This window comes from Notamacropus eugenii, chromosome 3, assembly GCF_028372415.1.
Source record: "Notamacropus eugenii isolate mMacEug1 chromosome 3, mMacEug1.pri_v2, whole genome shotgun sequence".
NCBI lineage: Eukaryota > Metazoa > Chordata > Mammalia > Diprotodontia > Macropodidae > Notamacropus > Notamacropus eugenii.
In genome coordinates, this window is record NC_092874.1 from 148,148,237 (window position 1) to 148,164,046 (window position 15,810).

The 15,810-nt window shown below is 36.9% G+C and overlaps 1 protein-coding gene across 4 annotated transcripts in view; it reads left to right on the forward strand.

Moving 5' to 3' along the window:
• Positions 1 to 15,810, forward strand: part of COG5 (component of oligomeric golgi complex 5) — a 385,795-nt gene that overhangs the window by 268,950 nt on the left and 101,035 nt on the right. For all 4 annotated transcript variants that reach the window (XM_072653056.1, XM_072653057.1, XM_072653058.1 and 1 more), the window contains one exon: positions 9,071 to 9,152. In XM_072653056.1, coding sequence (XP_072509157.1) covers positions 9,071 to 9,152 — 82 coding nt within the window. The remainder of the gene's footprint in view (positions 1 to 9,070; positions 9,153 to 15,810) is intronic.

The following is a 15,810-nucleotide window of genomic DNA, read 5'->3' on the forward strand; positions in this document are numbered from 1 at the left end:
GTAGTTGCTAGAATTTCTCCTTAAGGCAGTGTCAAATAATGGATAAAATGCTGGACTACAGTCAAGAAGCCCTAAGTTCAAATTCTGTCTCAGATATTTACTTGCTATGTTACACCAAGCAAATTTCTTCATCCTCTCTAAGTCTCAGTTTTATCACCGTGTGAAATAAAGATGACAGTATCACCTGTATTACAGAGTAATTGTGAGGATCAGATGAGAAAATGTATGTAAAGCATTGTGCAAACCTTAAAACATAGACCTTAGACTGAAAGGGCCAGGGTCTCCCATTGCATTCTGAGCCTGATGTTCATCAGGACAACTGGACCCAGGTGGCTCGGGAGAAGGAAGTGAGACTGGTGACCTTGCACAGCCCTCCCTCACTCAAATCAAAGTCAACTGCTAGTCATGTCATCATCTTGATGTCATGGTCCTCTTCGAGAATGAAGGACAAATACAACAGCAACAATTATTACATAGGAGGTAATCCTATAGTCTGTCATCATGGTGGCATGGATTATATATTCTCAAATTCCATAAATTCTGAGAGACGCTATTCCATGTAGTAAATTAGGACTTAATTAATTTCATCTACTATAATTAAAGGAAACTTATCATTTCCCTTAATCTCTCCAAACCTGTTTCTGAGTTGCAAGTAAGTACACTAACTGTTAGGAACAGAAACTTCATTGTTGATTGCTTTGTTTATATAGTGATATAAAAAGGCAATCGGTGTGAATTGTAATACATTTACTTAGGTATTGAACTTAATTGGAACACCATACATAGGGTCAACCTTTTCATCAGTTTGGATGGAGCATAATGAAAGCTAATTAATTTCTCATATAACTGACAGAGGAAAAGACTGTTCTTTTTATAGTAGCCTTCATGTCTGCTTTAAATATGAAACTTAGTGGTTGAGTGCTGCTGATTGATTAGGATTTTCATAGCCATTTTACTTTGAAAGTTTGTGGAAACCTCTAGGGAAATGTCTCTGCTGGGGAGTATTATTTGTAAATGTCAAGTTTTATAGAGCATTGGGGTATTCCAATAGAGAGTTTCAATTAATCTTTGTTAAATTATTAGAATTGATAATCAGAGATGGAAAGCGCTGGTTTAGAAGATAAAAGATAGAAAGGAGTAGAATCTTAAAATATTGTGCGTCAGTGTTCCTACTTTGAGCATTCATTAGTGAGGGTACCAGCAGAACTAAGAATCTTGATAGGTGGACCAAATTATAAAACTCATAATAATTTTGCAAACCTCTCCCTCCCCTTACTTCATATTATGCACTTGACTGAACTTGAAGCTGATTGGTATGCTGAGAAGTGTCCCTGCAGTTTTCTGGTTGATAAAACCTCTCAGATGACCCAAGACTTGTTAAGGGTTGCTTTTTTTCTTTCTTTTTTTTTTTTTTTTTGAAGGAAATTATGATTCATAGGTTCATGGTTTTAGAGCTGGAAGAGACCCATCTAGAGGGTCCTCAATTTAGATAGAGATCAGGAGATTGAGGGTCTAAGATATTAAATGACTTGCCTGAGGTTACAGAGCTAGTAAGTGACATAGCTGGCATTTAAACCCGTCTTTTGACTCCAGGAATGGCATACTTGCCCCCACACCATGTGATGTCTCTAAAGTGCATTGTCAGTATTTTCAGAGTTAGTAAATGACAAAGCCTAGGTTTTAATTTAGGTGTCCTGAGGCCAAAGCCACTGTTCATTTCACTATACCCTGTGTGATCAACATTCTGTTAGGCCCTGTGAAAAATGTAAAAGAGATATATTATTGTGCCTTCTCTCAAGAAATTTATCATTTAATTTTACCTAATTACATACATGAAATATTTAGAGAACTATTAATTGCCAAACATTGTGATGATGCAGTTGCTAACATACAAGGAATTCAAAAGAACAGTAGTGTCAGTCATTTCAGGCTAGAACACTTGACCCTTTTGTGGAGTAGGCAGGCCTTGAGCTGGACCTTAAAAGAATGAGTAGCATTTAGAGGGGTGGTAAACAGAAGCAGAGAATCCAGGAATGGGAACAGAACGTTATGCAAAGGTGAAAGTGTTGTCTTAGTAGAGGATAGGGACGAGGGTGGGGCGGAGGAAGAACAGGAGAAAGGAGAAAGTCAAATAGGGCTTTGAATATCCAGTTGATTTAGTAAGATGCAGGGAGCCATCGAGCAGAGGAATAAAATAACAGACATAATATTTTAGGTCTACCAGTGTTTAAGACTGCTTGGTTGAGTCCACAAGGGGCATCCTCTCCTGTCCCAGCCAGTGCAGTTTCCATTAATTTATTGCTTGGGGAATCTGTCCTACTAAAAGGGAACTCTTCTTTGTCATGCTCATCAGCTTGTTCATATTCCCCATCCAAGCAGAGGAAGAGGAAAAGGGAACTTAGCACAGTGTGAATCAGGCAAGGGACAGGTAGTTTATTGTGATGTAGAAAGAAATGTTAAACATAGAAAGAAATACAGTGGACATTAATGATTTAATGATTTAAATGGAACTCAGCAATTTAACTAATAACTACTAGTACAATTAGTTAGGAACTTTGTGGTTAAACCTCAAGACGTAAAACAATTTGAAAGGATGCTAATTAGTAATTTTATATTTGACCTCACTTTGGCACTATATTGATCACAAAGTGTAGTTTGGGTCAATCTTCCTTCCATTGGCCATATTCTCCAATGCAGATCTTGCATCAGGGGACTCCTCTATGCTGCTAGAATTCCTATTGCTACTTCAACCAAAAACAGCCTCTCCAGTGAATCCTGCTGCCAGCAGGTCCTCAAGGGCCCCAGGATCTGTAGTCTTTCAGAACTCACGAGAGCCCCAATTCTGGATTTGTCCACCTTGGGATGCGTGTTCACCTCAGATTAGAAAAGAGCAGACACGAAGGGGACAGAATTGTCAGCGTGCTCATTGTCGCTTGGAGACCAGTTGAGAGATGGTGCCATCTTCTCTTCTTTGCTCACAGATTGCAGTCTGGGGAGAGAGAAATGGAGGTGACTGTAATTCATTTTATAGCTCCACTGAGTTATTTAACCCTTCGGACTCAATAGATAGATGATTTTTAAAAAATCACATCCCATTTATAAGTCCCCCGAGATACTCATAACTGGAAACAGGAGGTTCCCATCTAGGCCCTCCTTGCCCTCCCCCCCCCCAAAAAAAACCCCAAAACACTTGTCACCTAGAAGCAGGCATAGAATAGTTGCATATGCTATGTACAACCTGTACCACATAGGAAAATTAGTCTACGTGGTATGCAACATAGAATCTACAGAGATGAAATACAGGGAGATGATTCAGGAGGCTGTTGTGGAAATACAGAGAGTGTGACCTGTGCTAGAAAGAATACTGGATTGTGGGCAGGTGAGTAGGGTGGACTGTCAACAAGTCTGCATTCAAATCATGAATCTGACAGTATGACTTTAGGCAAGTAATTTACCTTCTGCAAATTATAATATTTATACTGCCTATCTCATAAGGATTTTGTGAATGGATTAAATTCTGTGTAGTTTTGAAATTCCTATTAAATGTAAGCTATTATAGGCTGAGAGAATGGAGAGAAAATAGCAAATTGAAGTAGTATATGTAAATTTAGTATTAATAATCCATTACAGTCATTCTGGGTTGCACTGTTTTCTAAATAGCTGAGTCACCTCCTTTGATTTATAAAACTTACTTATTTTAACCATTTTGGATGAGAATATTTCTAAAATTAATTGCATATATCCCTGGCTTCCTAAAGAGAATATGATGCACATGCGTTTTCTTGAAGATTTAGTTCAATTTAAACGTTACTATTGTACAATGTTAAAATGCAGTGATGCCTTCGGGGCTTCTTAATACAGTAGTAACATTTTTGCCTTTAGTAAATGACCTGTTGCTGTGCTTTTGGCATTATATCTCTATTTAGATTTGTGTTTTCCCTTTCTGTCAAGCCCCACATTGAACCTTGTTATTAAGTTGTTGGCGTGCCTGTCTATGGTAATCTTTGCTCACCTTGCAGTTTGCTATTTCTGCTCTATTGGATTTAAAAGATTATCACCAGGCTTTCTAGAATTCAGTGAAAAAATTCTTTTAGCTCTAAAGCCAATCTCTAAAACTTCATAGAACGTGGTATTTGTATTCAGAACCTGCCTTTAAGTGTAAATTAGACAGACCAAACTATCCTATATAACTTGGAGTTCCAATAAAGATTTAAAAGTATGTTTCTTATAACTATAGAGTTTTCAGAGACCCCTTTACTTACGATATTCACTTCAATAAAATCAAAGCAGAGACATCTTTACTTAAAGAAGTTACTTGCATTAAGAATAGGATATATAGATACAAGATCAAGAAATGTTTAAATTTTACAGCTAGCTCCTGATTAATCACAGTAATAAATTCCATAAGAATTCATATTACTTGAATTTTCATTGCATATTTCCATTGGACTGGAACAATGACCATATTTTCCATATTATTATTATAACTCCAAATAATGCAAATTTGAATAATGCCATTTCACAGGGTTTATTATTTCACACAATTGAGAACCTAGCACACACACACACACACTCATACAGACATATATACTTTCTAAAAGTGAAAACTGAAGCATTATGCTGCACTTTGTAATTGTTATTGTTTGCTTTAGACATTATAGATATTAACCACCATTAATCTTGAATAATATAATGGCTATGAAATCCTTTACTTAGAGCACTATGGAAGTACTGGCTATTTATATTATGACTTAGCCACAAAACACATATGCTGTATGCTGCATAAAAGTACCACATGAGATCTTTTTTTTTTTTGCATAAAAATATTTAATTATTTTTAAATTTTTATTTTTCATTTTTTAACACAGCTTATAACAGATTAAAAAATTCAAACATTTGGTCAGGTGATACTTCTTTTTAAAGTGTTTACAATATGGACCACAAAAGAATTTTTTTTAATCATTAACCAACTGAGACACAAATAATATTTATGTTGCTAACTTCACAAGCTCTTGACCTAAATGTCTCCACAGTATTACTAAGAATTAAAGGACCCTGACTTATTGTTGTTGGTCTAAAGTCCCGTGCCTAATAACTTAATTTTAGAATTAACCTTGGATGTTCCTCTACCAATAATCTATAATTGAATAGATCTGATATTAAGCTTGCAAACCTTTTGACTATAGGAAATTGCCACCAAGAGTAAGGACATTGCAGGGATAAAGTATCTCCCCAACTTCATGTCAACTTCATGTTCCAGACAGGATTAGATTATCCACTTGGATTCAGTCAGGCTTAAGGTCTGCCAGGTGTCAGTGGGGAAACTGAGTCAGGAGAATCCTACCTTAGCCCAGGCTGAACAGCCACCCTCCCACCCTTCTCATGAGATCACCTTTTGGAGTTCATACCAGCATCCCAGCAGCTTACTGACATCATGGGTTGGAGGCTCAGATCGCCTTTCTTGCTACCCCATACCTGGAGTTAGACTCAGAAGAACAGTCACTTTATAGTCTCATAGCATCTAAAAAATGGCAAGTTCCAATAACCGGATTTCAAATATGATTATAATTTCACTTTGGCTAAGGAACATCTTTTGAGGCAAGTCTTAAATGACTTACATGCCTTTCTATACATGTTCTAGTTCCTGATTAGATAGCAATCATAAAATCAAATTTACCATTAAAACTTTAACTTTTCCTTCAGTGCCAAATTTTGCATGAGGTTACCTTCCTCTAGGAAATTTAGAGTGAAATTCTTTTCCCCAAACTAGAGATGTCATTGATTTATTCTCAGTAATTAATTCAGTCAGTTGTTTTAATACTAATTGCTTTTACCTTACTTTGTAACATGTCCAATTTTTCTTCCCATGACTCCCCTCCCCCCACTTCCTAATACCTTGCATTCTGATTACTCCTTCCCTCAATGTACCCTCCCTTCTATCACACCCCACCTTCCCTTATCCCCATCTTCTCTCTTTTCTTGTAGGGCAAGAAAAATTTCTGTACCCCATTCCCTGTATTTCTTATTTCCCAATTATATGCAATAAAAATTCTCAACATTCGTTGCTAATACTTTGAATTCCAACTTCTCTCTCTCAGCCCCACCCCCCCCAGCCCCACTGAGAAGGCAAGCAATTCAGTACAGACTAAGTATGTGTTGTTTTGCAAAAGACTTCCATAATAATCATGTTGTGTAATACTAATTATATTGCACTCTGTCCTATTCTATCCCTCCTTATTTTTTCCCCCACAATTGACCTTGTCCCTTCTTGAAAGTGTTTATTTCCAGTGACTCCCTGCTCCCATTTGCTCTACCTTCTAACATTCCCCCCATTCCACTTATTGCCTCCTTTTCTACTTTCCTGTGGTGTGATATAAATTTTCATATCAAATTTAGTGAGCATGTTATTTCCTCCTTCAGCCACATATGGAGAGAGTAGCTTCATTTTTCCCCTCTCCCCTTCTCCCTTTTCTCCTCCATTGAACAAGATTTTTCTTATCTCTTTTATGAGTTATAGCCTGTCCCGTTCCAATTTCTCCCTTTCTCTTCCCAGTATTTTCCTCCTTCACCCCTTACTTTTTATTTTATTTTATTTTGTTTTTTGTGTGGATATCATCTCTTCTTATTCAACATACCCTGTATTCTCTATCTATATATATGTGTGTGTGTGTGTATGTGTGTGTGTGTGTGTGTATGTACAATCTCTCCATCTACCCAAATACTGAGAAAAGATTCAAGAGTTATAAATACTTGCTTTCCATGTAGTAATGTAAACAGTTGAGCTTTAGAGAGTCTTTTATGATTTATCTTTCCTGTTTACCTTTTCATGCTTTTCTTGATTCTTGTCTTGGGAAGTCAAATTTTCTATACAGATCTGGTCTTTTCCTCAGTATGAATGATTGAAAATCCTCTATATCATTGAATGACCATTTATTCCCTTGAAGTATTATACTCAGATTTGCTGGGTAGGTGATTCTTGGTTTCAATCCCAGTTTCTTTGACCTCTGAAATATCCCTTTCCAAGCCCTTTAATCTCTTAATGTTGAAGCTGCCAGATCTTGTGTTATCCTGATTGTATTCCACAGTACTCAAATTGTTTCTTTCTAGCTGCTTGCAGTATTTTCTCCTTGATCTGGGAACCCTGAAATTTGGCCACAATATTCCTAGGAGTTTCTCTGTTCAGGTCTCTTTCAGGAGGTGATCAGTGAATTCTCTCAATATTTATTTTGCCCTCTGGTTCTAGAATATCAGGGCAGTTTTCCTTGATAATTTCATGGAACGTAATGTCTAGGCTCCTTTTTTTGATCATGGCTTTCAGGTAGTCCCATAATTTTAAAATTGTTTCTCCTGGATCTATTTTCCAGGTCAGTTGTTTTTCCAATGAGATGTTTCACATTATCTTCTATTTTTTTGAAATTTTTGGTTTTGTTTACTAACTGCTTGGTTTAACTCATAGTCATTCATTTCCCTGAACTCAGTTCTCTCTTTCAACAAATTACTTTGTTCAGTGGGCTTTTGAACCTTCTCCACCATTTGGCTAATTTTGCTTTTTAAAACCTCCTTCTCCTCATTGGTTTTTTGGACCTCTTTTTCCAGTTGAGTTAGCCTCTTTTTAAAGCTTTTATTTTCCTCAGCATTTTTTTGATTCTCCTTAAGTAAGCTGCTAACTTGTTTTTTTAACGTCTTCTATTGCCTGAGCCAAGTTTAAGTTCCCTTTGGAGGCCCTGGAGGCAGAAGCCTTGACTTCCTCTGACAGTATGCCTTGTTCTTCCTCATCTGAAAGGATGGGGGGGAGACACACCTGTTCCCCAAGAAAGTAACCTTCTGTGGTCTTATTTTTTTTCCCCTTTTTTGGGCATTTTCCCAGCCAGTTACTTGACTTCTGAGTTTCCTCTCCACAACCACCTCACCTTCAGTTCCACTAAGCCAGCACTGGGGGCTGAGATTCAGATGAGCTGCTGTAAAGCCTCAGGGGCTTTAGGTGGGGGCAGAGCCACTATTCAGTGTGAGATTAAGATCAGCTACTCAGGAGGGGGGCAGGGCTGCCACACAGGGCTCAGTTCCCTCAGGGAGTTCAACAATGGATGTGGACTATTGCTTGCTTTGGTAGCCCCATCCACTGTGGCCTCTAGTGCTGCCACCTGAGGGGGCCCAAATTATGGAAACACCCTGCTCCCTTCTCAGCCAGCTGAAAAGACCCTCTCACTGACCTTTGGTGCCCGTGGGTTGAGGGATCTGTGCTGCTGCTGGAGATTCTGTCCCTGAAGCCTGCTCGGATCTGCTCCTCTCATTGCCACGTGATCAAGGCTTGACTGGGCTCTGCTCTGTGTCTGGTGGGACAGACCTTTCCTGTTGGTCTTTCAGGTCACTCTGGAATAGAAATCTCCTCCACTTCATTGTTCTATGGCTTCTGCTGCTCTAGAATGCGTTGAGAGTTCTTCTTTACAGGTATTTTATGGGCCGTGGGGTGAGAGCTATGTGTATGTGTGTCTTTCTATTCCACCATCTTGGCTCCTCCCCCACATCAGATCTTAAGTAAAACAATTTAGATATTAGTATTTTCCTTGTCCCATAATATATTTTTCTGTTTCTCTCTTCTTATCTTAGAGATAATATTCTAGCCTCTCTCTTCTGTTAAAATTCTTTTGTTTCATTAATTTATTTCCCTTGCATAGACTCACTTTTGATGGCAAGTTCTTTTGAAGGCAAATTCTAGACAGAAGCAGTACCTGATGAAAGTTTTATTCCTGACCTTCAGGCAGATCTATCTCTTATACATATTTGGTATGGGAATGTTCTGCCTTTTGTTTTGTCAGTTTCATATGTACCTCTGCTACATCTCAAAAGGTGATAATTGATTTTATTGAGCATTATAAATATATAAATAATTGAGTTCCTGTAAATTGAGTAAACATTTTATATTTAATTATAGTTCATATTTCCATTGTTTTAGAGAACTGTTTTAGCTTCTTACTGAAATAAACTTTAAATGTTTAGAAAAAGTTATATTTGAATCATTGAAGTCTTAAAAATAAATATTCAAATGAATCTCATATTTTTTTTTCTCCAGGATGGTCAGTCAGAAATTTTATATACATTTTGGAATGTAGTTACTGATACCCTTTCTTCTCGTTTTCAAACAGCCACAAATTGTAAGTACTCTATTGAAATTTACTAATAAATATCACTTATATTGCCATTATTCAGTAATATTTGGACTTTTCATGTTGTGGTAAAATTTCTTTATTCTTAAAACCACTTGTTATCCTAAAATTGTAGTTTTGGATTAGAAATTTTATAGATATTTATGCAAATTGTCTTTATGTGTTTAAAGTAATCAATTGCGGAGGAAAATCCAAAAAGTGAAGAAGTCCATCACAACTTTTTCCATTCGTGTTAGGGTGATTGGCAAAACATATTCAAGATTGAGTTAATATTTCCCAAATTGTTTATACTCTGGAACTTAAAAGCCTTAAGTATGAAGAAATTACAGAGGTTTTGTGCCTAGTGACCAATGTAAAGTTGAAGCATTCTTTAAAAAAAAAAGTTAATGACTGTTGGAAGCATGCTCACTTTGAAAAGGACGATATTCATTGTGAAGTCAGGAAAAGTTTTATTAATTTTTACATTCATTCCTTAATGAGTGAATCAATTGTTTCTAATGAAGTACTACAATTGTTCAGACCAGTGCAAGCCTTTTTATACTGTTTCCAATTCTAATTTCCCACTTTGCTCTCCATTGGCTAGATGCAGCCCCCTGAACATTTCACTTCATGTTCTCCTTTCTAATAGGTTCCCTTTGAAACAGCTTATTAAGCATGTGTACAAATTTTCCTTTTTAGCCTCTGACTTTGCTCTCTTTTAACATCCCCAAATCTTCTAAAGTAAGATGGGGGGAAGGGAGTGGTTAAGAAACCATGGTCTCAGGGCTCATGGACTAGCTGCTTTCCCATTCCACCCAAGTCCTTCCTTCTTCTATTCTACCTTTTTAATCTTCTCTCATTCCACCTCCACCCTCCTTTACATTTAAAATAAATTAAATATTTACTGATTTCATTCAGCTTCTCTGTACTTAAAAAAACAACAACAACAAAATACTAGAAGTTCAGTTAAATGCCTAACAATTTATACACCAAGAGAACCATTGCTTGATATCAGATAAACTGAAAATACAAACTTTAACTTTGAGATTTAATTATACCTGAATTCAAAACTGTCAGCCTTCCACTCTGGGCTGCCTGCTTGAAATTTTTTACTTGCTAATCCTCCATTAACTTCTAACAGAATTTCTCCCTGCTTTTAAATACTAGTGTATCTTAAGCATTAAATTAAGAGTGACATGTTTCACTTTTCAAATTTACAAATACAACCAGAGTGAATTTAATTACCTTTCTGTTGTATCTTGTTACAGAAAAACCTCTCTTTTAGGTGAGGCAGGAAATAGCCAAATGCTGGTCAGCCTGCCCTGAGAAAATAGGAGAAATCTAAATCAACAGACAGAGCTTCCAAACTGTCTGACAGAAAGCAATACTTACATCACAAATCAACAGACAGATGCAACTGCCTGACCATATATACATAGTAACCAAAGGGGGAAGCAGGGTGGGGGGAGGAGGGAGACTGCTTAGTGACTTCGGGAAGATCTTCTTTAATCATATTAAAATAATTAAAATACATTTACATATACTGTTTCTAGTTAAAGAAGCTCTTGTTTCTGTACTTTACTCCTAGTAAAGACTCTTGGTTGTTAAAGGCAAGATTCAGTCAGACAGAGGCCCTTGATTATACTAAAACAAAAACTGCAAAAGATGCTACTTTGCTTGCCATCACCATATGCAGTCCATTGTGGCTTACACTTGAAATCCTTTAATTTGGTAAGACCTGCTTGAGCTTTGTTACCATTGTCTTTGAGAACCTAAAACCACATCCCTTCAGGACATTAAGAGAGCTATGCTAAGCTTTGAAAATTAGGTAGGGAGTGGTAATAGGTGAGACTACTGTCTTCCCTGCTTCACTTCATCCTCTTTACCATTCTTTCCTCTTTTTCTTCACTGGGAGGGCTCTTATCTTATGGTATTGATGTGGTTTGTGGTGCTGGGAGCCACGAAATGTCAGGGTATAGGGGCAGTCTACCTGGAAAGAATTCAAAGGCTTAAGCTTCTTTCAGTCAAGGGGCAGTTTATTGTAATGGCAATAGGAGCAAGATTCTTAGGGAATCTGCAACTTAATGGGGGTAAGACTGTGAGAAGAAAGACCGTGAGAAGATCTGGATGGGATTAAGGAGTGGTAAATAGCCTGGAGTGAGCCAGGTGTGGACAATGAAAGGAGTTGAGTGGTTGGAGAGCCTCAGTGAAAGGACTGTTAAAAGGTGGGCTGGGAGGGGCCAGATGCCTTGGACTAAACACCAGTGATCTGAACTGCTAAAATGTCTGAGAAAGTTCGGAGACTAGGTTGTCTTCAAAGACATGGTGTTTTGTTTTTAAAGGTCCAGATCCCATCACCCCATCTGTTTGTGGCATGAACAGACCTAGTCAAACCCAGCCAGGCCCTCAGCTACTTATGCTGTCATCGTCCCAATAGCTTGTTTTTCTACATTGCCACCACAGAGAAATGATACAATACCTCCCCCTGACAGGATGTAAAGGAGGATTTATTTAAATGAATTTTTGAACATGAATCTAATTATATATATGTGCAAAATTTTAAATATGCAAAGATATTTTAGGAATAATGATTTTTTCAGAGTTCAGGTGTGTTATTGGTATAACTAGTCCACTCATGTTGTGGTATGTTTTGTTTTCTATGTTAATATAATGTGCTTTACATGAAAAAAATGTGATTATCTTCAATATTCTCCAATAATTGTTAAACTAGTGATGTCGCAAATCCATTATATTTGATGAAATGCACTCAAGAACTTAAAATACATAAGCAATAAATTAGGATAACTACTTTTTTTACAATATAAAATTTGAATTTAAATACTCAGAAAAAATCACTAATTTAGAAAATATGTAATAAATAAAACAGTACCTTTAGAATTAAGGGAAAATACAAATTATAATATATTTATAAGATGTGATTTAATTTCTGCCAAACTAAAGTAAAGGTATATGTACTTATTTTTCTTTAATGAACAGGCACAAATTATTTGTAATATGCTTATACTTTATTTGCAAATGGAACCTATTAAAATAGCTTTGGGAATACTTTGAATTATTTACCTTAATTCTTAAGTAGGATACCTTATTCCTATCTGATATTATTTGCTACTGACTGTATTACCATATTTTCCATAGCAATTACAAAGCTAAATTAAACTAAACATACCAATAAACTGAATGTAAAGAGACTCACCCATTCTGTAAGGCATTTATAAAATGAATTTTATACTACTGTCTCTCTTCTGATCTGTATTTAAATTACTTAATTGTTGACTTTTTTCTAGTCAGCTAACATTTTAAAGTAGCTAGATAATAAGAAAAAAGGAAAGCATATGGCTGTGCCTTAATGCATCTTTATAAGCCCACATAGCATCTGCACCTTTTAGGACCCCAGTATTTGTTGAATGAATTGTTGGTTGAATGAAGTCTGAATCCCTCTTCAAAGGGTCATAGATTTAGAGCTAAAAAAGGTTTTCTAATTAAAATCCGCCCCCGCCCCCGCTGTATTACAGGTAAGAAAACTCAGAACCATCGATGTTAACTAATTTGCCCAAGGTCATATAGGGAGTAATTGACAAAACCGCATTCAAAATAAAATCATCTTGGTCTAAAAATCTACCATTCCTTCCACTATAAGGTGCTGCTTTCCATCCTTTTGTCCAATCTTATTTCTCACTACTCCTAGTAGGAAACTTCTACTTCAATCTAGTAGATCTATTGATAAGTGGATATCTGTGGGCAAGTTCACTTGGCTTGGTAGTGTACTTTCCAGGGATGTACACATTGACGATGAGGTTAACGCATCCATTGCCAAAGCTAGCTCAATGTCTGGGAGACTGAGGGAAAGTATGGGAGAGAAGAGGTATTAGACTGACTACCAAACTGAGAGTTTACAGAGCCATTGTGCTAACCTCATTGTTGTACACCTGTGAAATATGAACAGTCTACCAGCACCATGCCAGGAAACTGAATCATTTCCATCTGAACTGTCTTAGGAAGATTCTGAAGATCACTTGGCAGGATAAGGTACCACACACTGAGGTCTTTACTCAGACTAAACTGCCATGCATTCAAACTGTGCTTCAGAGTGCAACTCTGATGGGCTGGGCCACGTTGTTCCAATGCAAAATGTACACTTGCCAAAAAGATTTTTATGGAGAACTCCCATGGGGCAGGTGATTATATGGTGGTCAGAAGAAGCCATATACGAACCTTCTCAAGGTCTCTCTCAAGAACTTTCAATTTGATTGTGCGACATGGGAGACACTGGCACAGGACGGCTCAGCATGGTGTGCCCAAAACAGAGCTCTACTGTGAGCAAAGCAGAATTGAGATAGCACAAAGAAAACGTAGGATGTGCAAATTTGGAGTATCCACTCCAAGTGTTCACATAGACTATCTGTGCCCAATCTGTGGTAGAGCATTCCAAGCTCATATTGCTCTGATCAGCCACAGTCAGACAAACTAAAACTTGACTTTATCATGGTGATGTCATTTTGGTCCTCTGGAGAAAAGGACAACAACCCCCAAATCTATTGAGTGCTTCCTTATCTAAAGAATCTGGCCATCTCCCTTTTTGCTTATATAAGTACTCCTCATTCTTCCCGCCTTTATTATTGTTTTTATTTTTGTTTATCCTTTGTTGTGGAAGGGTGCCATGCCCTCAGGGAACTGATGCCAGAACATGCAAGAGAACTGGATTTAAGTGAGAATGGCCTGTGCAAAGTTGCCAGCCTCATTTCTCCTCTGGAGCTATGTGGATCCAGTGGCCAGATCTAGATCAAGAAAACTGGAGATGGCCCCAGATGCAGTGGGAGACCTTGGCTGCCCCCCCCCCCCCTTTTTTTTTTTTTAAAGATTTTACTGAATATCCAGTTCACATGGATCTCACCGTGGATCTCTGAATTCCCTTTGCATTAAAATAGTACAGGTTAGGGCTTGCTCTCAAATTATTTTATCTCTGTTAGTTTTGTTTCCCACCTATTAACCAGTCCTTAAGGTTAAAAAAGCATACATTCATAGTCTTTATGCTGCTCCAATAGCACCAGTCAGTGCTGGAATTGGTAGGTCCTTAATACATGATCCTTTGATGTAAGTGAAGGAATTTATACCTCCTATAGATAGCTCAGGTTGGTCACTGGATGTGAATTTTTCAGTCATAGAAATTTTCAAAGAACATATAACTAAGTTATCACACACAGGCTGTTACTATGACAGAGAAGGTAGTACTCACACCATGGAAACCAAAGAACCATGAAGTGATGAAGTGTAGCTATAAAAGTTATTGAAACTGAAGTATAGTAAAGTTAAAAGAAACTTTCACTTACAGGCTTAGTAGAGTACTGGTCCCAGAGTTAGGAAGTCCTGAGTTCAAATCCAGCCTCAGACATTTAATATCTGTGTGCCCTTGGACAAATCATTTAACCTGTTATCTCAGTTTCCTCATCTGTAAATAGGGATAATAATAGGACCGACCTCCCAAGGTTATTGTGAGGAGCAAATGAGATAACATTGTAAAGTACTTTAGAACCTTGCCTGGCACATAGTAAGCACCATATAAATGCTAGCTATTATTATTGTTTGTCGCTTCATATTCAAGTAACCTCTTTGTCTTGGTGGTGTAATTTTATTAGTTATTTCTTTCAGGAGTTCTCTGAAATAGCTTGTGAAGCACATGTCATTTTTAAAAGCATATAACAGTCCCAAGGAATAACATAGTGCTTACAACTCTAGGGACATGTAAACATTTAAATGTTAAAAGTGTCAAGCAGTACAACAGATTGCCTAACTATAAGAAGAAGAAATATTTTGACAGAAAATATATAGAGAAAACATTTTACTTTTGGGAAATATCCTTTTGGATATCAAATGTTTATGCCTAGTACAACTTTATGTTGTGATATTAGCCAAGCAAGCAAGTATTAATTAAGCACCTGTTATTCTAAAAGTCTAATGTGTAATGAATTCAGGTCACTGAGAAGGAAAAAATGCCCCATTAACACCATAAACATTTAAAAGTATACTTTCAGAAAGTCTCTGTTCTTAATTGCTTATGGGTCCTGATTATTTAAAATTTTATTTCTGCATCTTTCTGTTACTTTTGTTCAATTGCAGCAGCTAAATAATACTAATCATTGCCATTTATATGTTGTGTTGACCTGAAAACTTGGTTAAAGAAAAGGCAACAAGCTAAATGCATACATTTTATAATTTAATTAATTGATCAATTCCCTATTAAAGAAAACAGTAACATAATGCATTATGGAGCCAGAAATGTTCTGGCTACCAATACAAAGAATTGGGCAGCCTTAAATATGTTTTAGGACAAAGAAGTGTTCTGTGTCCTTCAGATTTATGGTCTCCATAAGTGACTAACTAGACCATTAGTAAAGGAATTTCTTAATTGCATAGGTTGTAAATATAATAAGATAACAGAGTTTGACAAAGTTTCACATAGAAATTACGACCCAAGATGTCTGTGTTTTCTTTACCATTAACATGCCATAACATAGTATATGTCTACAAATATTAAGATATGGAAAACGTCCCATTATTCAAGATAGTGTCTTAGGTTAAAGGTCTCTTAAGGAATGTTAAGTCAGCCCTGGCTGACTTTTGTTGACATAGGAAGAGGCATTCTCTGATT